The 24,522-nt window shown below is 35.4% G+C and overlaps 1 protein-coding gene across 3 annotated transcripts; it reads left to right on the plus strand.

Moving 5' to 3' along the window:
• The first annotated feature begins 1,025 nt into the window (after positions 1 to 1,025).
• On the plus strand, positions 1,026 to 24,386 carry slc44a2 (solute carrier family 44 member 2 (CTL2 blood group)). 3 transcript variants are annotated; one of them, XM_067372703.1, is made up of 22 exons: positions 1,026 to 1,224; positions 12,089 to 12,137; positions 12,298 to 12,371; positions 12,513 to 12,597; positions 12,994 to 13,078; positions 13,177 to 13,290; positions 14,760 to 14,820; positions 14,974 to 15,100; positions 15,242 to 15,325; positions 15,489 to 15,601; positions 15,973 to 16,104; positions 16,766 to 16,865; positions 17,090 to 17,182; positions 17,334 to 17,418; positions 18,108 to 18,370; positions 18,469 to 18,563; positions 19,334 to 19,437; positions 19,572 to 19,645; positions 19,732 to 19,802; positions 19,928 to 20,016; positions 20,112 to 20,196; positions 22,274 to 23,746. In XM_067372703.1, the coding sequence occupies exons 1-22, from the start codon at positions 1,188 to 1,190 to the stop codon at positions 22,795 to 22,797; spliced, it is 2,544 nt and encodes an 847-aa protein (XP_067228804.1). In that variant the 5' UTR covers positions 1,026 to 1,187; the 3' UTR covers positions 22,798 to 23,746. The 3 variants fall into 3 exon arrangements, with proteins under 3 accessions (XP_067228804.1, XP_067228801.1, XP_067228803.1); XM_067372700.1 differs by lacking the exon at positions 22,274 to 23,746 and adding an exon at positions 23,781 to 24,385 and having other exon boundaries at positions 1,028 to 1,224; XM_067372702.1 differs by lacking the exons at positions 1,026 to 1,224; positions 22,274 to 23,746 and adding exons at positions 6,433 to 6,560; positions 23,781 to 24,386.
• The last annotated feature ends 136 nt before the right edge of the window (positions 24,387 to 24,522 follow it).

Below are 24,522 nucleotides of genomic sequence, written 5' to 3' on the forward strand. Positions count from 1 at the left end.
TGTCAGCTTAACGGTGATAAACAGGAAAATAGCAGAATCAGTTATGGAAACTCAGCTATGGATATTCTGCTCTAGTGTCAAATTTAGCTTATAGTCAATCTGCTTGTTTTGCCATAGTTGCCATTTTGGGTCTGCTGCTTTGTCACCCTACAAATCGAGTAAGCTATTTAAAAGAAAAATACCTCTCTTTGTTATAGCCTACCATTGCTTGGACAGAAAATGTATATTATATATTTCACACATGTAAGCCTGTTTAAATAAGTGATAGCCTATATAGTTACATAAAAATATAATAATTTTTTATATTCTAAATATTTTTTATATAGCAAGACTAACCACAACCCCCCAGAAAAAAAAGGTGGGGTACCATGCACCAAGACTTTCAATTCGAGCACTGGTTAAAACAAATGTAAAAATTCTAAATTAAAACTTTAAATTCGCTTATTATTTTTTATAAACTTTATTTAGCTATACAATTTTAACTTATTAAAAACGGTTTAGTAAAGGGTGTGGCTGGCTTGTAGATCCTACCAAGAAATTACACAACTTTGCACCTGGTGTGAAACATGATTCTGTTTATTGCATTATTCATGACAATCAGAGAGTATCAGATTTGCTAAGTATTGTTAAAACATTCGTTTAATTAGTATTTCTAGGAACCGTCCTAGTTTTCCGTCGAACTGCATGAATTTGCAGTTTTTCTTGCGCCAAAATGCTACATTTGTTAGAAACAATGTTGTATTCTACCGTATTTTACAATTATCATACAGAAACAGAGATTTTTACTCGAAGTTAATGTTTTTAAAATTTGTCAGTGGTAGGACTAAGTATTATATGATCAATTTGTCGGTGTCTTTTGAATTTTACAATTAAAGGCAACTCAATTTCTGATTTCTTGATGTGCCAAGCGTCGGCGATTTTCAGTAAAGGAGCGTTTACGTTTCATTGGCTGATACGACTGTCTGTCATTTTTTCCTCTCCTCTCATTGGTGGATTCAGCACTCACACTCTCTCCTCGGAAAAAACGAAACACCTCGTCATGCGTGTACTGTTAGAATGTGTTGCTCCCTGCCATACACCTCTACTGTAGGGCAGCGGAATTACTGATGACCAATTCCTCACAAGATTAGGCAATAATACCTTTAAAGATTTAAGTGACTGCCACAAGTGCGCATCATTTCTTTGCAATGGAGCCGGAGGAGAAAAATCCGGATTCAAAATATGGTAAGACGTTTACATTTTTTAGGGTTCCTCCTTCAGAAAGTGGTAGGGATGGTCCTCTGATGGAAACAATGACTAATACGTGGGGCGTGGGTCTCAGGCATTTTGATGAAGAATAATAATAACGCAGACTTGCACACTGGTGGTCGACTTAAATCATGAAGCACTGCATTAAACCAGTGTGAGAGAGGATACAATTGGACGGATATAACAAGAAAACAATAGGCGTGTGTTGAAACACATGGCTGGCGTAATTACTCTCAGGCCAATAATTACTGCGTTCATCATGGTTGTTTTATGCGCCCTAATAAGTAAATGTAAATAGAATTGCTTCTCGCATTGCTTCACTACCACACACCCATTATAAATATTCATGAATGTTGCCTATTAATTTTAGGAAACCTGAAGTATGTTTTAAATGTTTGTAGGGGCATTTTCAGTGGCTTGGATCACTCTAAAATGAACCATAATGAAAATGAGTGTCTCTGTGTGTGTGTTTGTCAACTAAATGCAACATTTATTCTAATTGTTAAGATTGTAGTAAGATCGTAGTAACCATGTAAAACCCTGGATGGCTTTCTACTATGATGGTAACTAACTATTAATGTTGTTTCTATAAAACCAGACTATTTCTTTAATAGAAACAAGAGGTAGTATTTACTATAAAAAGAAAGGAGGCTAACTACATTTTAGTGTTATTGTATCGTTGAGATACTATTATCGTTTTTATTAATATTTTTAATTAGTTTATATTTTTTCCTTGCTCATTTTAATTTTAAAGTTTTATTTAGTTTTTTTTTTTTTGTCATTTTTATTTAAATAGTTTTTATATCAGTTTTAGTACATCAAGCTAAATGAAAATGAGAAATGTTGCTTTGGCAACTAGCTTTTTTAATATGCAATTTTGTTTCAGTTAAAGGGATAGTTCACCCAAAAATGAAAATTCTGTCATTATTTACTCACCCTCATGTCGTTCCAAAACCTTTTAGACTTTCGTATATCTTCAAAACACAAATGAAGATATTTTTAATGAAATCTGAGAGATTTCTGTCCCTCCACTGACAGTCTACACAACTTTGCTTCAAAACGTTCATAAAGAGACCATAAAACTATTCCATATGAATCGAGCAGTTTAGTCGACATGATTGCTTTATATGATGAACAGATTGAATTTATGCTTTTTTCACATATAAACATTGATCAATGCACACTTCTGTTGTGGTAAACGGAAGCTCAAGCGTGTTTGCTTGACGTGTGAGAACCAATGAGGTTCATTCTTGTGCGTTACGCAGCATGTTTGAGCTTCCACAAGAACCAATGTTCTCACGCATGAAGCAGGTTAGTTGAGCTTCTGTTTATGTTCGCTGATCAATATGTGAATAAAAGTCTAAATTCTATCTGTTCATCATATAAAGTGGTCGTGTCTCCTCAGAAAGTTGGGAATAAACCACTCAATTCTTTTCTCAATTAGTTTTACAATCTCTTTATGAACGTTTTGAAGCGTTAGATCTCTCAGATCTCTCAATTAAATCTCTCAGATTTAATTTTAAAATATCTTAATTAGTGTTCCGAAGATGAACAAAAGTCTTACGGGTTTGGAACAACATGAGGGTGAGTAAATGATGACAGAATTTTCATTTTTAGAACATTCATTTTTTTAAGTAACAAAATTCTTTTTATGGTTTTAGTTTTAGTTAAGTATAATATGGACTGTATTTTATTGATCATCAGCTCATTTCAAAATCAAAGACGCAATAGGAGAGAGCACTGCTACGCAGAGTTTATACAGACAGACCTCAGACTGCAAACAAACAGCAGCCACCTTTTACAGTTCCTACTGAATCAAAACAATGAGCTTATGCTGCGTTCACGCCATAACTACTGTTATTAAGAGATTGCAACCCGTGACGTTCTAACCGGAGCTGTTCAGTCAGACTCGGAATTATGTGTATCCATGGCAAGAGTATCAACACCGAAATGAATCTGCAGCAGTCAGGTACAAGCTCTCTAAGTTTTTTACATTCATTCTTGTACTGTTATGTGCTTTGAGACATGAGGTAGTTTAACGCCGTCTCTTGTGGCGCTTTGCCGAGAGCAGTTGTGTGTGTGTGCGTTCATGTGTTTTGGAGGAGGCGTGGCTTTGGACAGTTATTTGCAGGAAGGGTGGGACTGGGATTGTATGCTTTCAATGCTAGCAGGCTAACGTTAGCATTTCTCAGATCACATACTTAATTGTCATGGGTCAGAAAATTAGCTGGGCCTGGTTCAGTGGGTTTTATCCAGTTTTAATCTGCTACTACTTCTAAACTTTATTGCTTGAGAAAAGAGTTAATGATAGTAATACTAAATGAATGAAGAGTCACTTTTAAAAGAGTCATTCAAAATTGAGAAAGCCTGAAGAAACAATACAACATGCCTAAACTAGATTCAGCTGAAGATTCAGACTTACTAATAAAAAGGATCTTTATTAGCATCTGGTTCCACAAAGAACCTTTAAAACCCATGGAACCTTTCCATTGTAAAAAAGGTTCTTTTACAGTGGAAAAGGTTATTTAGATTATTAAATTGTTCTTCACACTAAGAAAACAGTGTTTTGTTTTGTTTTTAAGAACTGAAAGATTCTTCAGTGGCACAAAAATGGTTCTTCTCTAGCATCGTTGTGAAACCTACTTTTTGGAACCTTTATTTTTAATAGTGTAAAGCCTCTTTATCAGGTTCCTGGGACCTTCTTAACCCTTGTGCGGTCTTCGTTTGGGAAGTACACTCAGGGTCTTCGGGGTCTCCACAGACTCCAGGCAACAAAATGCAATTTTGTAACAAAATACTTGTTTTTTAAAAAAACATTTAATTTTACTCTGTTTATTAATGTTTTTACTCCATGTTTGTACAGTTTTTGGAGGATTTATCATATTTTTTAAATTTATATAAAGAAATTAAAAAATATTTTTTTAAAATAGGTTTTTATACAAAAACAGCTTTTTATGTAAAATTCACTTTATAAAAGACCCACATTTCTAAATTTCATTCATGGGGATAACATGGATAATTTGACATGGTTTAGTGTAAGATTTTTGCCCATCTTTTGGAAAATGCAGTTTTAAAAGTAAAAAAACTATCATTTTTACCAGTAGATGGCTGCAGAGCTCCACTATATGCTATGTGCTATTTGAATGACTGAAAGACATCTTTTCATAAGTTTTTTTCAGTTGGATTCATATATAAATATTATGAAATCACAATTATAACAATAAAGGGTACTTTTTGTCAAAGTTTAGTATTTTTTGTAATGAAAAAAAATAGTTTTTCAATATTGTTACATTATGATGAGACTCCACTGTGAAAATGGACAAAATTCATCCTCAAAATCAACATTTTGGAAAAATTAATTTTTTTCAGTACAAAAAATGCTAAACTTTGACAAAAAGTATTTTTTATTGTTATAATTGTGATTTCATAACATTTAGATATGAATCCAACAAAAAAAACTTATGAAAAGATGTCTTTCAGTCAGTCAGATAGCACATAGCAAATAGTGGAGCTCTGCAGCCGTCTACTGGTAAAAGTGATTTTTTTTTACTTTTAAAACGGCATTTTCCAAAAGATGGGCAAAAATCTCACACTAAACCATGTCAAATTATCCATGTTATCCCCATGAATGAAAGTTAGAAATGTGGGTCTTTTATAAAGTGAATTTTACATAAAAAGCTGTTTTTGTAAAAATATTAATTAATTTATTTATTTATATAAATTTAAAAGATACGAGAAATCCTCCAAAAACTGCACAAATATGAAGTAAAAACATTAATAAACAGAGTAAAATTACATTTCTTTTTTAAAAAGCAGTTATTTTATAACAAAATTACATTTTATTGCCTGGGGTCTGTGGAGACCCCGAAGACCCTGAGTGTGACCCTTTTCTTTACACTAACATAAAAACAAGATATCACTCCGATTTTTTTTTTCTTTGTAGATCTAGAAAGTGTTAACAACGGTACAAAGTTTCATGTCATTTGGACAAAGAGAATATTTTTTTTATTTGAGCAAACGTCGTTTGGGGTCTGTGCAGACCCCAAAGACCCTATAAGGGTTAAACCCCAGTCTCATTCCTGAACTTCATTTGAAGAGTTTTAAAGTTCTGCTTTTGATAACAAGTTGTAACATGATTTTCATGAGTCTGGGTAGGAGTGAAGTAGACTCGCATGCTCAACTGACTTGTTGTCAGGTTTGCATTATGGTCTTTTAACCACATAAACACCAGAGGTCTTAGTCAATCTCTGACTAAGAATATGGGAAGTGCCTACTTATGATGTCCTACAGTCTGTACCATTTATAAGGCTTGTTCAAGAATGACAATGATGCATTTCTCTCCAGTTGCCTAGCAATCTTACAACATTGCAGCAATGCCCTTATAACTACAAAGGCATCTCAAATATCCGTGCCCCTTATTGTGTTTGGAGATCACGTGACTTTGCGGGTGGAAAAGGTCAGTTTGAAACAGGGGCCAAAGTGTGTGATTAGAATCAAGCTGTAGGTTGCCTTCTGGCCATATGTCTGATCAGATCAAGCTTGAAAATAATACACAATCTGTGGAAGAGACAGAGCGAATTGATAACGCAGAAACATGCCTTTCCACATAAACAACAGCTGTGCACTACAGATTGCCTTTATGAAAATAGCTCCCTCTTTTTTGGCGCTTAAAATGTCAATCTTATCGTTTGAATTGTAATTTCCCCCCAGATACCCTGACACTGTTGATCACTGCTTTTAACTGCACATCTGTCACTGATCTAACTTGCATGGAAGGGTTTATATGGTGGAAGGTCGTGCATTGTGCTTGACATCTGGTGTTTCAGCATTGATCAGCCGCTTGGTAACCTGGATTTTTTTGTACTGAACATGTACACATTCATGAAAACAACAATTGTTGAAATGCCATAGAAATAAACAAACAAATGACCTCTAGTGCCACTATAAATCTCCTTTACATCACAGTCACCTAGATATAACCTTGATTTGTAGAACTTGTATTCAGTTTGGAAGAATTTTACTTTAAAATATGGGAAAAAAAGCTGTATATGTAACATATGTATATGTATGTATATGTCTAACTGTATAATAACTCTATATGTAAATATGCTGCACATTTAGGGAAAAGGAAGTGTATTTTATGGGTAGGACAGTCAAGACGTATTACTGAGAATGCAAACATGACTAGTTTCCTGTTTCTTCAAGAGTTCGGAAGTGGTGCACAGACTGACTGACTGACGGAAACAAACATTAAAACTAAAAATACTGAAAAGGCAAACTGATGGGAAAGGGTACACATTATGGAAAACAAGGTTTGGCATTTAAATTTTTCAAGCTGTGATGCATTTTCAGAAGAGAATTGGGAAGATGTGCTTAATATACATACTTTCACATGCAGCCCTGTGTGAATTTATTAAGTAACTAAATTACCATACAAACTATAAGTGGCAACAGATCAGTCTCTATATTACTACTAGTGATTTATTTTTTAAAGAGTTTTTTTCTGCTTAAAGATTCTGTGTGTAATTTTTTGACTGTACTAAGGCATAAAAAACATGATATATGTTCACAGAGATTTAGGAAACATGCTAAATTCAAATACTTCTTTCTCTGAAAAACAATGCTACAATGCTTGAAATGTGTCTGTGAAGCTTCAGCTCAAAATACCCCACAGATCATTTATTATAGCTTGTCAAATTTGCCTCTACTTGGGTGTGAGCAAAAACCCTTTAAAAGCAAATGAGCTCCTGCTCATGCTTCGGTTGTTTAACAACAACAAAGCTGGAGAATCTCACGCAGCCAAATTGAGGATTGTCAGTAATGGTGTTCAGCCTTATATTGTTCAAACCGGAGTCGGACACTGATGGAGAGACTCAGGAAGAAGTTACAACTTTTAGAATGCAACCGGATTTTTCTGAATGGTTAGTGGATAAATTTATGTAGTTGATGTGGAGTTGATTCAACTCATCTACTAGCATGTGCCATCATGTTAATCTTTTGTACAAATCCAGCGTTGAATTGACCCTCGTTTGTGAAGCAGTTCGGTATAAAATGACTGTATTGCAACAACAACTCTTCCTCTTCTCTAAAGCAGCCCAACATGTCCTCACACCCTTTGTTGTGTGTTCCAGGGAGCAGGGTTTATGTAAATTTTGGGGTTTGTGATGTCACCAACCCGGGAAGAAGCCTAGCAGTCATTTATTGTAGTCCTTAAAAAGCAATTTCTGTAAAATAAAATATTTTGCTTTGCATTGAAATTTAAGGCATTGTAACTTTGCAGATGTTTTTTATGCTCAAGCAGCAACATTACACATTAACTAGAGTTAAAAAAGTAAAATCATAATCAAGGACCCCTTTAATATTTCAAAAGATGATCAACCTAAAACTTAGACTTTAAGTCGATGCAGGCAGCAGAGAAATGACTGGACTGACTGTTCCAAACGTGTGACATGCTTAATGTTATCAGTCGCAACAAGCGAAGTACTTGCATGCAGAGTAGACCGACTCTCGCCCAGTACGAGATCCCGAATTTAGTTCTCTTCAACAACTTATATGGCCAAATGCACACTAAATTGTCAAAATGCCCTTCTTGGTGAGTATTCGTGTAAAAACAGTCAGTTATGTTTTAAGTGGAGTAAGCAGTTGAGAAAGAAAGCACGCTTGTAAAAATATATTGGATCTGTGCAGCTCTTAAAGTGACAGCAGCCTAATAAACCTGCTTCCGTCTGTGTGCTTAAAGGATTAGTTCACTTTTAAATAAACTTTTCCTGATAATTTACTCAGCTCCATGTCATCCAAGATGTTCATGTCCTCCTTTCTTCAGTCAAAAATAAATTAAGTTTTTTAATGAAAACATTCCAGGATTTTTTTCCACATAGTAGACTTCAATGGACACCAAACAGTTGAAGGTCAGTTAGTTTCATTGCAGCTTCAAAGTGTTCTACACAATCCCAGATGAGAAAAAAGGGTCTTATCTAGAGAAACCATCACTCATTTTCTAATTTTTTATTTTATTTTTTTATTTTATACATTTTAACAATAAATGCTCATCTTGATCTAGCTCTCTTCTTCTTCTCTATTTGAATTCCAGCAGTGTAGACACTGCTAAGTGTATTACTGCCCTCCTCAGGTCAAAGTTTGAAATAAATTGTCATATACAATAATAGTATATAACAATTAGTTCAAACTTTGACCTGTGGTGGTCAGTAATACACTTAGCAGTGTCTACACTGCTGGAATTCAAATACAGAAGAAGAAGAGAGCTAGTTACACACATAAAGCATTATTGTATCGAATATCGCATTATTTAACAAATTATCATTTTTCTTCGATATCGGGGAGCCCTATATTCCATTGACAGTTGTGCTTGTTCGTGTTGCGTCTTCACTCTGGCAACCCTTGTGAGCGTTGAGTCTGAGCAGGAGGGGGTGGGTGAAACCACTTTCTCCAATGTTTTGAATTTGGACTGCAGCACACATTCAACCACTAGTTGTCAATATTACATACTGCACCTTTAACTTTGAATAGCATAAATAATACACAAATAGCTTTCTTAAAGCAGAATGTGACAGATTAGCAGCATGCAAAGAGCTTCACTGAGAGATGCGGGACAGTGTGATTGTAACTGTTTGGAAAGCTCAGGTCATTAGGGAGCTGTTTGTGGATAGCTAAGTGCGTCTGGTTCAATGATGATTGCTCTAAATGGATGGCACCTCAATAAAATAAACTGTCAATAGTGCACACACACATAGACACATAAAATAAATGCTTATTACGAGCCAAGGCCTGCAGTGGTTACATGTAGCCTCAAGGGGCTTTAGGGCGGCGGCAAAAATGTATCCCAGCCAAATACTAAGGAAATCTCTTCATACTAAGGAAATCTCTTAAATTGAAGGAATCTCAAACATATACAAAAATGTAGTGTCCACAAAAAAAAGTAAGATATTTTTGTTGTCGAAGGAAATTAATGCTTTTATTTAGCAATGACTCATTAAATTCATCAAAAGTGTTAGTAAAGACTTTATAATGTTACAAATGATTCTGTTTCAGATAAATGCTGTTCTTCTGAACTTTTTAGTCATCAAAGAATCTTGAATAATAATGTATTACAGTTTCCACAAAATCGGGAAATGACACAAGCCATGACTCAAACTTGTGTTGCTTGAATTGCAACTGCGCTATACATCGCAGCCCTGCCCAAGAGGATATCATTTCCTTCAAGAGAAATGTTTCTTGAGCAGCAAATAGCCAAATTAGAATGATTAAAAAAAAAAAAAAACATACTGACCTTAAACTTTTAAATGGTAGTGTACTTGGACACATATAAATGTATGCACACTTAAAAACTCAATGTATGAATGTCTCTGCATTATGTAACAAAATATCATACAAAGTAGAATTTATTTTAGATAAAAATAAAACAAAATGCCTCTCAAGCAAAAACTTTTACAAAAAGATATTTCTTAGGTTTAAAATTATGAAACATAGATACACTGTTTAAAGATAAAAAAGTATTTGGGCATTTCTAGAATCATTTTTAAAAGCACCAGCATTATTTTTTTGTGCTATTATTTGTTTGTCCCTTGTTGAATCTGATTAAAGATCTGTTCAATACAGATACACATTTTTAAGTATTCAAACACTTTAAGTACATTTAAATCAGATACCTTTGGGACCACATGAGTGAATAACTAATCCCAAAAAAGGAAAAAAAAGAGGGAATAAATAAGTAAGTAAATAAATAAATGGTAAATAAATTGAATTGTTTGAAGCAGCATGCAGTGCTGTGGAAAAGAGCTTTGAAAGGAGGAGTAAGGAGGGCTACAATAGGAAAGCTGCTGTGAAAAAGCTCCTCTAATAGTAATTTTGAAGTACATGCCATGTTTTAGGCATAGGGAGTTTCATAACATTTACTTTAGCTACTACAGGATGCACTTCTGCCCGCCCAACCTGCTTCCATAAATAGACACTTTAGCTTTGCCAAATTCACACTTGGCTGAGTGAAGTGAAAGTGAGGCATTGCACACAAGACTGAAGACATCACAAAAACATGCCAAATATTCAAATCAGTTAAAACAAATACTCCACAGCATCATCCAAAAATGCCTGATAATTCAGCTTTCTAGCTAACTCGTCTCATGTAGGATGAAGGACGTGTCAGGGTGATGTGACATATGTAAATACTTTGAAACATACCAGTTACAAAGTTGCAGATTAAAGAAGCATAAGCCCTATTCGGACGGGACTAGTTTTCCAAACAACGTTTGAGTAACAATTCTTATCAACCTACGTCTGTGATTTTTTTGTACTGATTCAGACGGGACTAACATCTCCGTGTTTATTACCGAGGTAGGAGTGTCTGTGTTTTACATGTGGGCATTTGAGAAGATCACGTGTTCAGAATGCGTGGATTGCGTATGGTCATACGACCGATCAATTGCAAGATGGCGGCGAAAAAGATAGAACTGGGTTCTTATAATTAACCCACTGGAATAAAAAGTTTTAACTTATATAATTTACACGTTATGTAATTAAGTGCAGAAATGAAAGTAATCTTACCCGAAACTGATATTACAGTAGCCAGTCTTAACAGTTTATGTGATTTGGCTCTTCTTGTTGATTTATTTTTTTTATTTCTTCGCAGTGTACCAAACACATCTACATCCATTATCGGTGCGCAAAAAGCAGAAACTTGAATACCGGTGCGATAGCGAGAGATTGTACTGTAGTTCACGTTGACCAAAACACACAAGAAAAAGCATTTTGGAAAAAACATTTTCGGAAATCACAGACATTCGCATTCGGACGGGATTAGATTTCTCTGAGGACCGCCAAGTTTAACGATAAACAGTAGGAATTTTTACAGAGGTCGTGTGAGAAAAAGACAGACATGGCAGATTCGGACGGGATTAAAATGTCAAAGTACGTCTGTGAAACAGAAATTTCTCTAACGTCCCCCTGTGAAACTAGTCCCGTCCGAATAGGGCTATACACTTTTACCCAGTCTAATATGGTTACAAACTGAACAGAACCAGCCGTATCTGCTAGTATCCTAGTGTTTCACCTTCGACAATAGGAAAGAATAGTTTTTGAACTAAGATAACCTTTCGTTGATCAATGGAAGTGATCCATTAGACTTTGACACTCACTAACAGGGAGAACTTTAGAGAATGGTGTTAGAGGCATGTAGGTCATTCACAATGGAATTTGTTACTTGATTCTGTATGATTGCACAGCCTCATCATCACAACAGTAGCCAACCTGCAGAGATATCCTTTAAGTGAAGGGAGACGGAGAGAGAAAATACATGGACACACTAGGGCAGGGTGGTAAGGCTATACTAGTTTGTAATATCAATTAGCATAAATGAGCTGTTTTGTACAGCTAAAAATTACTGGAAGCGGATGACATCGGAAGCCAGACACATGGAAGTGACAAATGGCCGTACGCACTTATTTTGAAAATAAGACACTGTGGTTGACAGAATTCGGGCTGTTGTTATCCGTGTGCAGGACAGAGTTTTTTTTTTTTTTTTTTTTTTTGTTTTTTTTTTTAAACTTTTTTTTTTTTTTTTTTTGCCTAATCTGAAGCTATTTTTCAGTTTTTACTCTTTTTGTAAAAAAAAAAAAAAAAAAAAAACTCTGTCCATGAAGTAAAAAATGAAGTAATTAAAAGTTCCTTTTAATTAGAAAAATTAAAATTCACTATATTATTCAAATGACTATAACATGGCTCGATATACTTTTTCTTTACAGAATTTTCAGCTAAAATAACAAACATGGACATGCCCACAAATTACATTTCTTTTGGGAATAAATACACAATTTTATTGTCTTCACAGGTGAGCCAAGGAAATTTGACCCCACATTTAAAGGGCCGATTTATAACAGGTGAGACAAATTTTATAAGACAAACTTAATCTCATGTTATAAACCATTTATTTATGTAATTTTTTATTTATTTAATTTTATGGGATTTATGTAATCTTATAAACTTCATGGCAAGATTTGTGCTGTAGCACTGAATGTGTCTACTTTTCCTGGTAAACAGGAGCTGCACAGATATTATCTGTTGCTTACTGTTCATCTTGGCCTTGCTGGGCTACTTTGCAGTAGGCATTCTGGGTAAGATTCAGCCTATTAATTTTCACATTTCTATTCACAATGCCACTATGTGAGCATGGGTGGAAAATATTAAACCTTGTCCATTTCTGGGTACAATTTATTTTTCTTTCCACACTGACAGTGCTGTATCTTTTGTTATAGCATGGTCTCAGGGTGACCCACGGAAGGTGATTTACCCTACAGACAGTAAGGGGCAGTTTTGTGGGCAGGTCGGCACACCACTTGAGTGAGTAAAGCTGTTCCTTTTGAAAACTTACCAAGACATGTTTAAAAGACTTTTAATGCAATTCTGTGGCTCTTAAGGCCATAAACATAATATAATTGTTTTGTTTATTTAAGCGCACATTGCATTTTTGTCACCTGCCCTTTTAAATGCTCGAGCTCTTAAAGCAGGATGGATTGTGATTGGCTGTCAATATTTTTATCGTTCATCAACTGGAAAAAAAAAGTAATTGTTGTGGTGTGGACTCTGCTATTCATTTATATTTACAATGAGTTTTAGAACTATTTCTTTATCTTTATTGTTATCTATATCATCCTTGGTGTGAACAGGCCTTTACTCAGATGTATCTCAGACATGAACGTTTATTTTGTTCTTATCTTAATCTGTCTGAATAACCAGGAATAAGCCCCTGCTGTTCTACTTCAACATCATGAAGTGTGCCAGTCCTCTGGTCCTGCTGGAGTTTCAGTGTCCTACCACTCAGGTTCAATAAACTTATTTTTGCAGTACCATATGTATCTATAGTCTTTGTCACACAGCATGTCACATATTAAAGCATTTTTTTTTTTTTTCATTTGACAGATCTGTGTGGAGAAATGTCCCTCTAAATTCATGACTTTAGTGAAAGCTTTGAAAGATGAAAAAGAAAGGGAATACTACAAGCAGTTCTGCAAGGAGGGAGTAGACATGAACAAGGTAAGTTATGTATTGAAAGGAACAGTTTTGTTGTCTTGAATTCCCAGCAAAAATTATTATATCATGAAAAATACGAAATATAACATATATGACGGATAACATTTTGTTCATACTGCCCCTAAGTTTTGATACAGTGGTTTAGGGTTTATATTAGCAACCCTAAAATGAATCTTTTGTATGCTAGTTGAGGTAAATACATGAAAATCAAGATCTTTGGGCATCAAGCGTAACCCTGTAATGCCTGAATTATGAAATAATAGTCAGAAAAGTCTTTTTTTTTATTTTTTAAATGACACAGTTTATTGAACCTGTAGACAAAATATTTTTAAACATCCAAAAATTTTACATGTATTTATGTGTATCATATTTGCTACATCAGGCTTTTATGACTCATATAGTATGATATAGTTAGAATATGGAACTCATACTTGAGGAACAAGCACCTTGATTTTATTCAGAGGACCAAACTGAGCAAAGATATGCAATTTGATGCAGTCGCTGATATTTGCATGGCAAGTAAGATTAAATTCTAATTGCTTGTAATGTAAATCTATTATTTCTTTATAACATTAGAGCAGACTATGTACATAAAATGCATATATATAAATACACTATATTGCCAAAAGTATTGGGACACCCCTTCAAATCACTGAATTTAATGCTCACTGAACTCTTAATGCTTCAGCATACCAAGACATTTTGGACAATTTCATGCTCCTAACTTTTTGGGAATAGTTTGGGGATGGCCTCTTCCTGTTCCAACATGACTGCGCACCAGTGCTCAAAGCAAGGTCCTGACCTCAACCTGATAGAACACCTTTGGGATGAATTATAGCGGAGACTGCGAGCCAGGCTTTCTCGCCAACATCAGTGCCTGACCTCACAAATGCGCTTCTAGAAGAATGGTCAAAAATTCCCATTAACACACTTATAAAGCTTGTGGAAATCCTTCCCAGAAGAATTGAGGCTGTTATAGCTGCAAAGAGTGGGCCAACCCCATATTAAACCACCCTACGGATTAAGAATGGGATGTCATTAAAGTTCAAGTGCACGTAAAGGCAGGCGTCCCAAAACTTTTGGCGATATAGTGTATCATTTGTCACTCTGTATCTCCCATTAATATGTCTTAGTAAGATGGTATTTTAATGCTAAGTATTATGATCAAAGCACTTAGTTTTTATTGTGGGTGCAATATATAAAATGCAAAGCACTGATTTTTAAGAGGTGAAAAATAAATGTTCCTCAAAAGCCTGATGTATCATATTTGATACTCACATTTTAACCAGATTTTTCTGGTAAAAATAAATAAATATGTAAATTAAAAAAGAAAAAAAAGATGAATGGATAATCAAGTAAATCTAAGTTGCTTTAGTCTAGTAGCCCCAAGTTCTTTGTGGAACCCAAAATGGTTCTTCTATGACGTCACTGCAAAATCCCGAGTGTAGTAAAAATGTCCTTCTCTTTTCTAGAAAGCTCCCGAAATCCTGAAGGATGGCTTGTGCCCTTCAATACTCACACCTAGCAAGAATTGTAAGTCTTTTCATAACCTTTTAAAACATGCTTGTTAAATCACATAAAGTAGTTAAGCTACTCTGATTTAAGTTATGCTGTCTACACTTTAACAACTGATCAGCGCTATATCAGTAAATTGCCTTAAAATTATGACCTTCCCCTGTGTTTCAGTCACACGGAGATGTTTACCTGCTCTAGAGACCTTGAAAGGTGGTATAGTTGTGATTGGCAACAAAACTACATTCGTGGATGAAAAAGGAGAAGATAGAAATGCAACAGATCTCCTTGATGCCTCAAAGTTAGTGATATTATGCATTAGATTGTGTTCTGCATTTGTTAATTATAATATATTTTTGTATTGTAATAGTATTTAATATACTGTGAATCATACTGAACATTAAATCATTTTGATTATAATTATCATGTTTATTTTTTGCAGGAAATCCAATGTAGTGGTTGAGGCCAGGGCAGTAGCCATGAGGATCTTTGAGGACTATACTGAGTCCTGGCACTGGATACTTCTGTAAGCGCATTATATTCTAATAAGCTCATTTTATTTCCCGCTGTACTAGCCTAAATAACAGTCAGTGTTCAGTTATGGCAGTCAGATTTAGTGTTGGTGAGCTAAATAGATGAATAGATGAATTACAGTAGCATTGATCAAATCTCTGTGCGGTCCTTTTCAGTGGCTTGGTGATCGCCATGCTGGTCAGTCTGATCTTTATTCTCCTCTTGCGTTGTCTGGCTGGAGTCATGATCTGGGTTATGATCATCATGGTCATCATTGTTATTGGATACGGTAAGGGCTGTTGTCTTGTCTCGTCTACAGCTCTCAAATAACATTACATGTCCCGTGCCTGTTTATCCTATAGTTACCAAACACTTGTGCTGTGTTTAACCTTAACACATTTATAGGTATAGCCCAAAATCAAGAGAAAATAAATACAAATATATTTTGCAGAAAGAAACTGAAGCCTGTTTTTAGGACCATTAAGATTTAAGCACAGTCTTTCCCTAAATTTCTACTATTGTAATGCACCTGGACATTTTATTTTTTGCAGTTCTCATTACCATCTTTGATGATTCATTATTGTAGGAAAGTCATATTTTACTGAATTAGAGAGAAAATATTGTATTTGTTTTATTTACGCTTTTCTGCTCTGTCTGCAGGTATTTTCCATTGTTACATGCAGTACGCCAGTCTGAAAGGACAGGCTGGATCTGATGTCACTATCAAGGATCTGGGTCTACAGACTGACTTCTCTGTGTATTTACAGATTCAGCAGACCTGGCTTGCCTTCAGTGAGTTTTTACATCATTACATCTTTAATGTGCAAAACAAAAATCAATACACTACCGTTAAAAAGTCTGGGGTTGATAGGATTTTGTAATGTTTTTGAAAGACAGCTGCATTTTATTTGATCAAAAATGCAGTAAAATAATCTGAAATGTTGTGACAATTTAAAATAGCATTATTCATTACTCCATTCTTCCATGTCACATGATCCTTCAAAACCATTCTAATATGCTGATTTGATATTAAAGAAACATTTATTATTTTTATCATTGTTGAAAACAGTTGTTCTGCTTAATAGTTTTGTGGAAGCTGTGATACATATTTTTTCTGGAATCTTTAATGAATAGAAATTTTATTTGAAATAGAAATCTTTTGTAACATAAATGCCTTTACCGTCACTTAATCGCTTTCATGCATCCTTGCTAAAATAATCTTTTTAAAAAATCTTACTGACCCCAAACTTTTGAACAGTATATAATGTATGTGTGTGTGTGTGTGTGTGTGTTCATTAAAAAAAAATGTAATATTAAATCTTTCCTGAAATAGCAATTTCTCATTATTGCAATTGTGGCACTTAAATGAGCCATAAAATGTACCTGGTTTCTTTTGTCACATTTAATTTTCATTACATTCTACTGCATCCTGTCCTCCTTTATCACCACACAGTGATTATCCTGTCTATTGTGGAAGTGGTCATCATCCTCCTCCTCATCTTCCTCAGGAAGAGGCTCCTCATTGCTATTGCTCTCATCAAAGAGGCCAGCAAGTCAGTCTACCTTCTCACTGTAGAGCAAACTGTATTTTCAGATGCGTTGTTTGGTCTCATATTCCATATTACTGCTTTCTTTGGGTACTCTAATAGCATTAGCAGTTAAACAGCAGTGTTTTCCTCAGTGTGATGGATTAACTGAGGCATAAATTCATGAAATAATAATTAGGTTATCTAGGAGTGTTGGACAGGAAGTTCTAAAAATCCCATCTATTTTTCAGGGCCATCGGTCATGTGATGTCATCATTGTTCTACCCGCTGCTGACTTTTGCCCTACTGTCTTTGGTCATCGCATACTGGGCCATCACTGCTGTGTATCCTTAAGAAAATAATGCAATGACGCATCATAACAAATAGACGGAGACTAGTTTCAATCCCAAAACACTTTAGTAATAAACATTGGGAAAAAGTGAATATCAGAAAAATAGTTTCCACACAAACATAATATCCTTAACTTTTATTTAGCTTTTTGTCCACATCCAATGAGCCAGTATACAAGGTTTTCAATACAACCGAATGTGTGTATTCCAGAGACACCTGCAACCCTGAGGTTAGTGGATTATTATGAAAATTTTGCAATATCACCACATAAAAGCAGTCATGTTGGCTGTTTATTGAGAATGGTATTGCTTTGTGCTGCATTGATGTCAAACAATGCCTCTTTGTTGTTGATATAAATGAAGCATTACAGTATATGATTTTGGAAAAAAAAAATCAGTTTGTCTATATACACCACTGTTCAAAGTCTGAAGTCAGTAAGATTTTTTTTTTTTTTGCTTGAAATAAATTAATACTTTTATTGAGCAACGATGAATTAAATTTATCTAAAGTGTCTGTAAAGACATTTATGATGCTACAAAATATTTCAAATACATTCTAATCATCAAATAAAAAATGATTGTGGTTTCCACAACAAAATATTAAACAGCACAACTGTTTTCAGAATTGATAATAATAAGAAATGTTGCTTGAGCACAAAATCAGTACATGAGAAAGATTTCTGAAGGACACTGAAGACTTGTCACATAAATTATGCTGAAAATTCAGCTTTGCATCACAGAAATCAATTACATTTTAAAATACATTCAAATGGAAAACAGTTATTTTCAATTGTAATCATTTTTCACAATATTACTGTTTTTACTGTGTATGTTTGATTTGTTTTAGCACATTTTGCAGAGCAATACTTGATCAGTTGCATACATTTAATAAAGTTGCATTGATTTGATTTCTCCACAGACTTTCAACAGCTCAAATATCACCACCGGATGTCCTGATGCTGAGTGTCTGTTTGCATTTTATGGAGGAGAGACGTTATACCACAAGTACCTGATTCTGCTACAGTTCTATAACTTATTCCTTTTCTTCTGGTGTGTCAATTTCGTGACCGCATTGGGTCAGGTCACACTGGCAGGGGCATTTGCCTCCTATTACTGGGCATTCAAAAAGCCTGATGATATCCCAGCTTACCCTGTTTTCAACTCTTTGGGAAGGGCCCTCAGGTGTGTGGCTGGAGAACATTTTCCAGTTGATTTTCATAAATATAACAAAAATCCTTCTTCAAAACATTGAACTTGTGCATGCTCTATTTATTCTCCAGGTATCACACTGGTACTCTGGCATTTGGTTCCCTCATTCTTGCCATCGTTCAGATCATCAGGGTCATATTGGAGTATCTGGATCAGAAGCTGAAAGGTCTCATTGCTTTATTGTTTTCTTTATTATTCTGCTTCAGAGGATGTGCCTTCAGAAACTATTCAGACCCCTTCACTTTTATCACAATGTTTGAGCAAAACCTTTTTTTCCTCAATTCAAGAAATTGTTCAGAAATATTTAAAATTTACATTCAGTCATCTTTTTACTTGTTGATCGCAACCAATATGGTTTTCTTCTCTGGTACACAGAGGAGATGTTTTGAAGACTGAAGAATGAAAGCATATAGTGACCAGGAGCTGTCAATCTCAAAAATGCACACTAAAATGACACTGAAAATTTGTTGTGATTGGTTATGAAGGAGCAAAAGCTAATGAGGTTTGGCATTATTCATGTTAAACCTGGCATAACGAAATTTGATGCAACATATTTTAATATACATGAACACAAATGTGTTTTATGTGAAGAAAGTCATAAGAGCGAATGAAGGCTGACACATTTTCAGTTTTGGATTAACTATTTCTTTAAAATGCAATAAGCAAAATCCATAAGAAAATCTATCAAAACCATGAAGTAACATAAATCACATATCAGTTCAGCTCAGATGTGCCCTGCTTCTTTGTTAAAATGTCTTTTGAACTTGATTCTATCTCACTTTTGGCAAATACAATACGCTGACTGACATGCAAAAAAGTCTGAAATACATCTGTATCAAAGAAATAAGTGTGGGAATTGATTACGGAATACATTATCCATTGTATTCTGTCTGTTATATGCATTTGAGTCTTGATTGTGCGATTTACTTCCTTCAGGTGCCCAGAATAAGTGTGCAAAATTCCTGCTCAGCTGCCTGAAGTGCTGCTTCTGGTGTTTGGAGAAATTCATCAAGTTCCTGAACAGAAATGCCTATATCATGGTACACTTTAATGTCACTCTTTTGTGCATTGTTTCTGTTTTGGGAGCATCAGTAGTGCATGTTTAGTGTTATAGTGCTCAAACACAATTGCTGAAACCAAATCGGAGTTATATTGAGGCACATTGTCTTTTCAGGTGGCAATATATGGTAAAAATTTCTGTACATCTGCAAAGGATGCATTCTTCCTCCTGATGAGGAACATTGTCCGGTGAGTGTTACTTAAATCTAAATCTTTTAGTCTTTTGTGTGAATAAACAGATGAAACAGAGTTGAATCTCTTGACTTGTTTTCTAGTGTGGTAGTCCTTGACAAAGTGACAGACTTCCTCTTGTTTTTGGGCAAACTTCTTATCGTTGGAATTGTGGGTGAGTGATTTGCTCAAAGAGTAATACAGATGTCACGTGAAACCAGAGGTTATTTGGTTGGAACTGACTTCTCATATTCAAATTCACCAATGTAACACGGCATACTTTTTTTTTCCTCTTCTCAGGAATTTGTTCCTTCTTCTTTTTCACGGGCAAGTTTAAGATGGCGCAGGATGTTGCTCCATCCCTTAATTATTACTGGGTGCCTATATTGGTAAGTGTTCTTGACTTGAAAGCAATATTGTCCATTTGCAATACCAAAATTTTCAATTTCCAGACTGTTTTATTCACATCTCCCTTCATTTACAGACTGTGGTGTTTGGCGCGTATCTGATTGCTCATGGCTTTTTTAGTGTTTATGCCATGTGTGTGGACACCCTCTTCCTCTGTTTCTGTAAGTGTGATGACGTTTTTTTTGATATCATGAGATTATACGTAATGAACAAGTTGTCATTGTTGTGGCTGCATAACAGAACAAGGGTTCTGATAAATAGCAGTTGTTGTCTTCGATTTTTTTTTTTTTTATGTGTGTTGAGCAATAAGTTTCACAGATGTCGAACTTTTATTGTTATTTTCAGCTAAACACATTAGCAGCAATCAAACCTCTTTCCTTTCTTTTAACTGTTGTTCTTTCTTACAATGCAATGGAGAGCAACAGTGACCACCCACCGGATTTCCATTAATTTTCTCTATAATCATTTCAAAATGTTATTCAATAAAGGGTTTCAAGACTTGAACCAAACCAATTAGCTCTGAGATGAATCACAACATTACAAACCTTATTTTCAACTGAACATATATTTGGAAAAAAAAGCTCAAGACTGAACACTTAAAGTCATCATGAAATCTAAATTGACCATTCTTTTTTTTTTTATGGAACATTCCAGTATTTATTATAAATTATTTATCCGTGCACATCATTATTATTATTTTTTTAATTCATGTGCCTTTGTAATATTTAATCAAAATAAAAAAATCCCTCTTGCAACTTCTTTGAAACCATGGCTGCGTTCAGCCCTGACAAAACTTTGCAAAACGTGCGTTGAACACCCCGTTGAAACTATGGCAGCTGAGAAGGCCATTCTTTGTGTTCTTTTTGAAGAATTTTCAGAGCCTGATGAAATCGGTATAAATACATGTTTAATACTGCAAAATACGCTCAATATTACAGTCACTGCCCTTGCCGTCCAGAATAAAACATCTCAATCGAGTGAAGGGATTTGTGGAAACTGTGGTTCCTAATTATTGTGATCCAACATTTGCCTTTATGTTTATAAAACTTTAAGAAAGTAACTCCACAATAATAGCAAAATATATAAGTATACTATTTTTATGTTACATTTAGCAGTGTCTAGCACACCTTCCTAAGCAAAGCATATGGACCAGAAGACAGTGCAATTACTAAATGATATTTAGACAGGCTTAAAGAAGTTCTAGATCTGTACTTGTGCTCTTATTATTTAAGGTATTTTGCCATTAATGTAAATACACATGTGCAAAAAATACACTTGCTCTTGTGAATTTATTTTGATATTAATTACATTTACGATCTGTTTCTTTAATACCGCGTGGTTTATAATATGTTGATGCTGATTGGGCTGTCATTTTGACACACCCACCAAACAAGAGAAAACGTATCTCAAACCCGTTGCACACCGTTTCACACCGTTTCCAGGAAACATGTCGTTCAACCCGGAAACCATAGCAAAACGTTGCGCACCGGTTTTCGAGCTTGAACGTGTCCCATGTTTACTGGCGTGAGGGCGGGACAACCTGTCACTCACATGAGATCGACCAATAGCAAACCACAGCCATACATTCAAATACCGATGGACAAAGCCATGTCCCGTCCTACATTTTTCTTGTTTGAGAAGCCATTTCACTCGGATATACGCCAAAATAGGGAATAAAAGACTATTGCAACTTCCGTTTCATACGACTTTAAATTTATTTATGAGGGAATGAACAATGTATCCCATGAATCATTTTACTAAGTTGCAAGTGATTCAGAAAATACAGTATATTATATAAAATACCATATATTTGAAGTGTATTTCGAAATATATTTTGGTTTAGTATAAAATATATACCCATAGGAGTGGGCAATCACTGCTTAGCATTTTTGTGGTGATTCCAATTTGTATTGTAACTTTTTTTTTGAAAATTGAAATCACATTTTATGGCTTCTACAGAAGCACATATAACCTCAGAGCTCATGGTTTGTCTTTCTGTATGGAGAAAATGACTGGGATTTTTACTTCCGGGACCCACTGTTGACATATCTGCTTATCACAAATGCTTACAGGGGCTTTTTGCTTGCTTTATGACTAACCATTTCCTATCTTTCTCTCTGTTTTTCTCTCTTCCACATGATTTTGCTCAATCATGTCCTTGTGCTCCTTTCTGCTACATGCACGCTCAAAACACTAACATTTAAAAATATCACTATCACAAACATAAAAAAACTCAAGGCGAAGACCTGGAGAGAAACGACGGTTCTTCAGACAAGCCGTTTTTCATGTCCCCTGAGCTGCACCAGATTTTGTCTATTGAAAAAAACGCAGAAGAGACGGACAATGCCGAGATACCTGTCATACAGGTGCAAGCTGAAGAGGAAGTCCCGCTGCAGGAGAATGGAGAGGTGCAGCTCAAAGAGCAGGAAGTTCTAAAGCAGGAGCAAGAAGAAGAGACACCACTAAATCAAGAGACGCACATTGAAGAGCCGCCCCAAGAAACACAACCACCAGAGGCACCCTTAGCCGCAGATGAGAAACCCGAAGAGCAGGTTACAACGCAAGAGCCTGAACCTCCACAAGTGACTCCACAGCAAAATGGACCCCAAGAGGTGGATGCTGAGGACAAGGAGGAGCAGGCGGCCCAACCTCAAGCAGAACCACCACAGGCTGAGAACCTACAAGAACAAGAACCAGAGGAACCGAAGCCTCAAGAAAACGGACCTCAAGAGAGCGAGACCCTGCTCACCCCTCAGGAGTAGTTGTACAAGAAAGCTCATTGAAGGTGGAGTTTTAGAGAAGCCTACTGATTTGGGAACTAGTGCACTTTGGTTGCTTTAGCAAGCCATTGGTATACAAAGGAAAGTACCTCCTTCATTTGAGTCATAATGTTTACTCAATCAATCAATTTTGAGAACTGTCTCTTAATTAATACTCACTGGTCATAATGGACGGCATGACAGAAATAGGACAGAAACAGTCTTTTACTCAAAAGTATGAGCTGTTTGAAAGGATGACAGTTGGTTACGTGGACCTAAACCCTATTAGATATGCCTACATAGCACTTGTAGAATGTGACAGTGTTTGTGTTTTATGTAGAACGTTTTAATATAAGGACATGTTAAAGTGTAATGTAGGTGCTCGACTTGTGCCTAATTATTGTTACTTATAAATGTCTTAATCATATTGAAGAATGCAAAAAGATTTCGCGTTATCGCTATGTTTACAGCAACAACAACAAAAAAACATCTGTTTACAGTGATACCAGCCAAGACCAAACAATGTCATTTTGTAAGAATCTGTGGAAATGTAACTGAAAAATGTGCTAATTTTATGCCTAATGTGGTCATTTTTTTGGCGCAGATGAACAAAAAATGAAGAAAAAAGGCAGCGAAAGTAAAACAAAACAATCAAAGAAGAAAAAATAGTGTATTGCCCTTATATTTTGGTCTGCTCTGACTGGTTATTGTATCGACAGATTGCAACCTTTTCAATGCCTGATATTTGTCGCTGTTTGCCGCTCTGTTGCCTCTTTTTCTACCTCTGTGCTTCACTTTTCTCAATCTTTGCATGTGGTTAATGTGATCTCCCAGTGCTTTAATAAACTGAACTCTCTCTTTGTTGAGACCTCAAGCCTTTTTTTTCTCTCAAGGTGCTTCTTCTACTGTTGGCATTTATACTTTTTGTCAAATGTTACATGTTAAGATCATGCTATTGTTTGTCTCAATCTAAATTGTTCCAACAGTGGAGGATCTGGAACGCAATGATGGCACAGTGGACAGACCATACTTCATGCCAGAGAGACTGCTGTCCATCCTCAAGAAGTCCAATGAGGGTGTGAAATCAGTGGACTAGGACAAGACAAAAAGATTGATATAAAGAATTGTAGGGACAGAGAAATAGACAGACCTGCCATAATTGCACTGATTTCATGGCTCAGCTCAGGCACCAGTAAATGATGCCACATTATTACAGCCAAAAGTGTTACAAATCTATTGTTTTTGCTAATTACAGATTGTGTATTTTGTGTTGTCATTTTTTTGTATATTAAGCTTTATTAGACTAGATTCTATATATTTTTTTCTGTCTTATTTGAATATCTAATAATATGAGACTTTCTCGTGATGACAGTGTATGTTTAAAATTGTGATATTTCGTTACAATTATAACCATTGGTTATAGTTATCTGACAGCATTTAATGTTCTTTTGAATATAATGGAAGCCACTCGTTTTGTTATAATTAAAGATTTCTGCAGTGTTTTTCAATGCGTCCATGTGACGTAGCCATTTTTCTGTTGAACTACTTGTTTCTGTGATGTGATATGGAACTAATAAATATTAATTAGGCCATACACGTAATGTCCACTTTTCTCGGGCGTAAAGCCACGTAACTTAATATTCATGAGCCTACGTTCAGCTACGATGTGGTTAAGTTACTAGGCAACAAGTTTCAGACACAAATGAGGAGGCCGTTGGCACGGCGGTA

This window comes from Chanodichthys erythropterus, chromosome 21 (genome assembly GCF_024489055.1).
Source record: "Chanodichthys erythropterus isolate Z2021 chromosome 21, ASM2448905v1, whole genome shotgun sequence".
NCBI lineage: Eukaryota > Metazoa > Chordata > Actinopteri > Cypriniformes > Xenocyprididae > Chanodichthys > Chanodichthys erythropterus.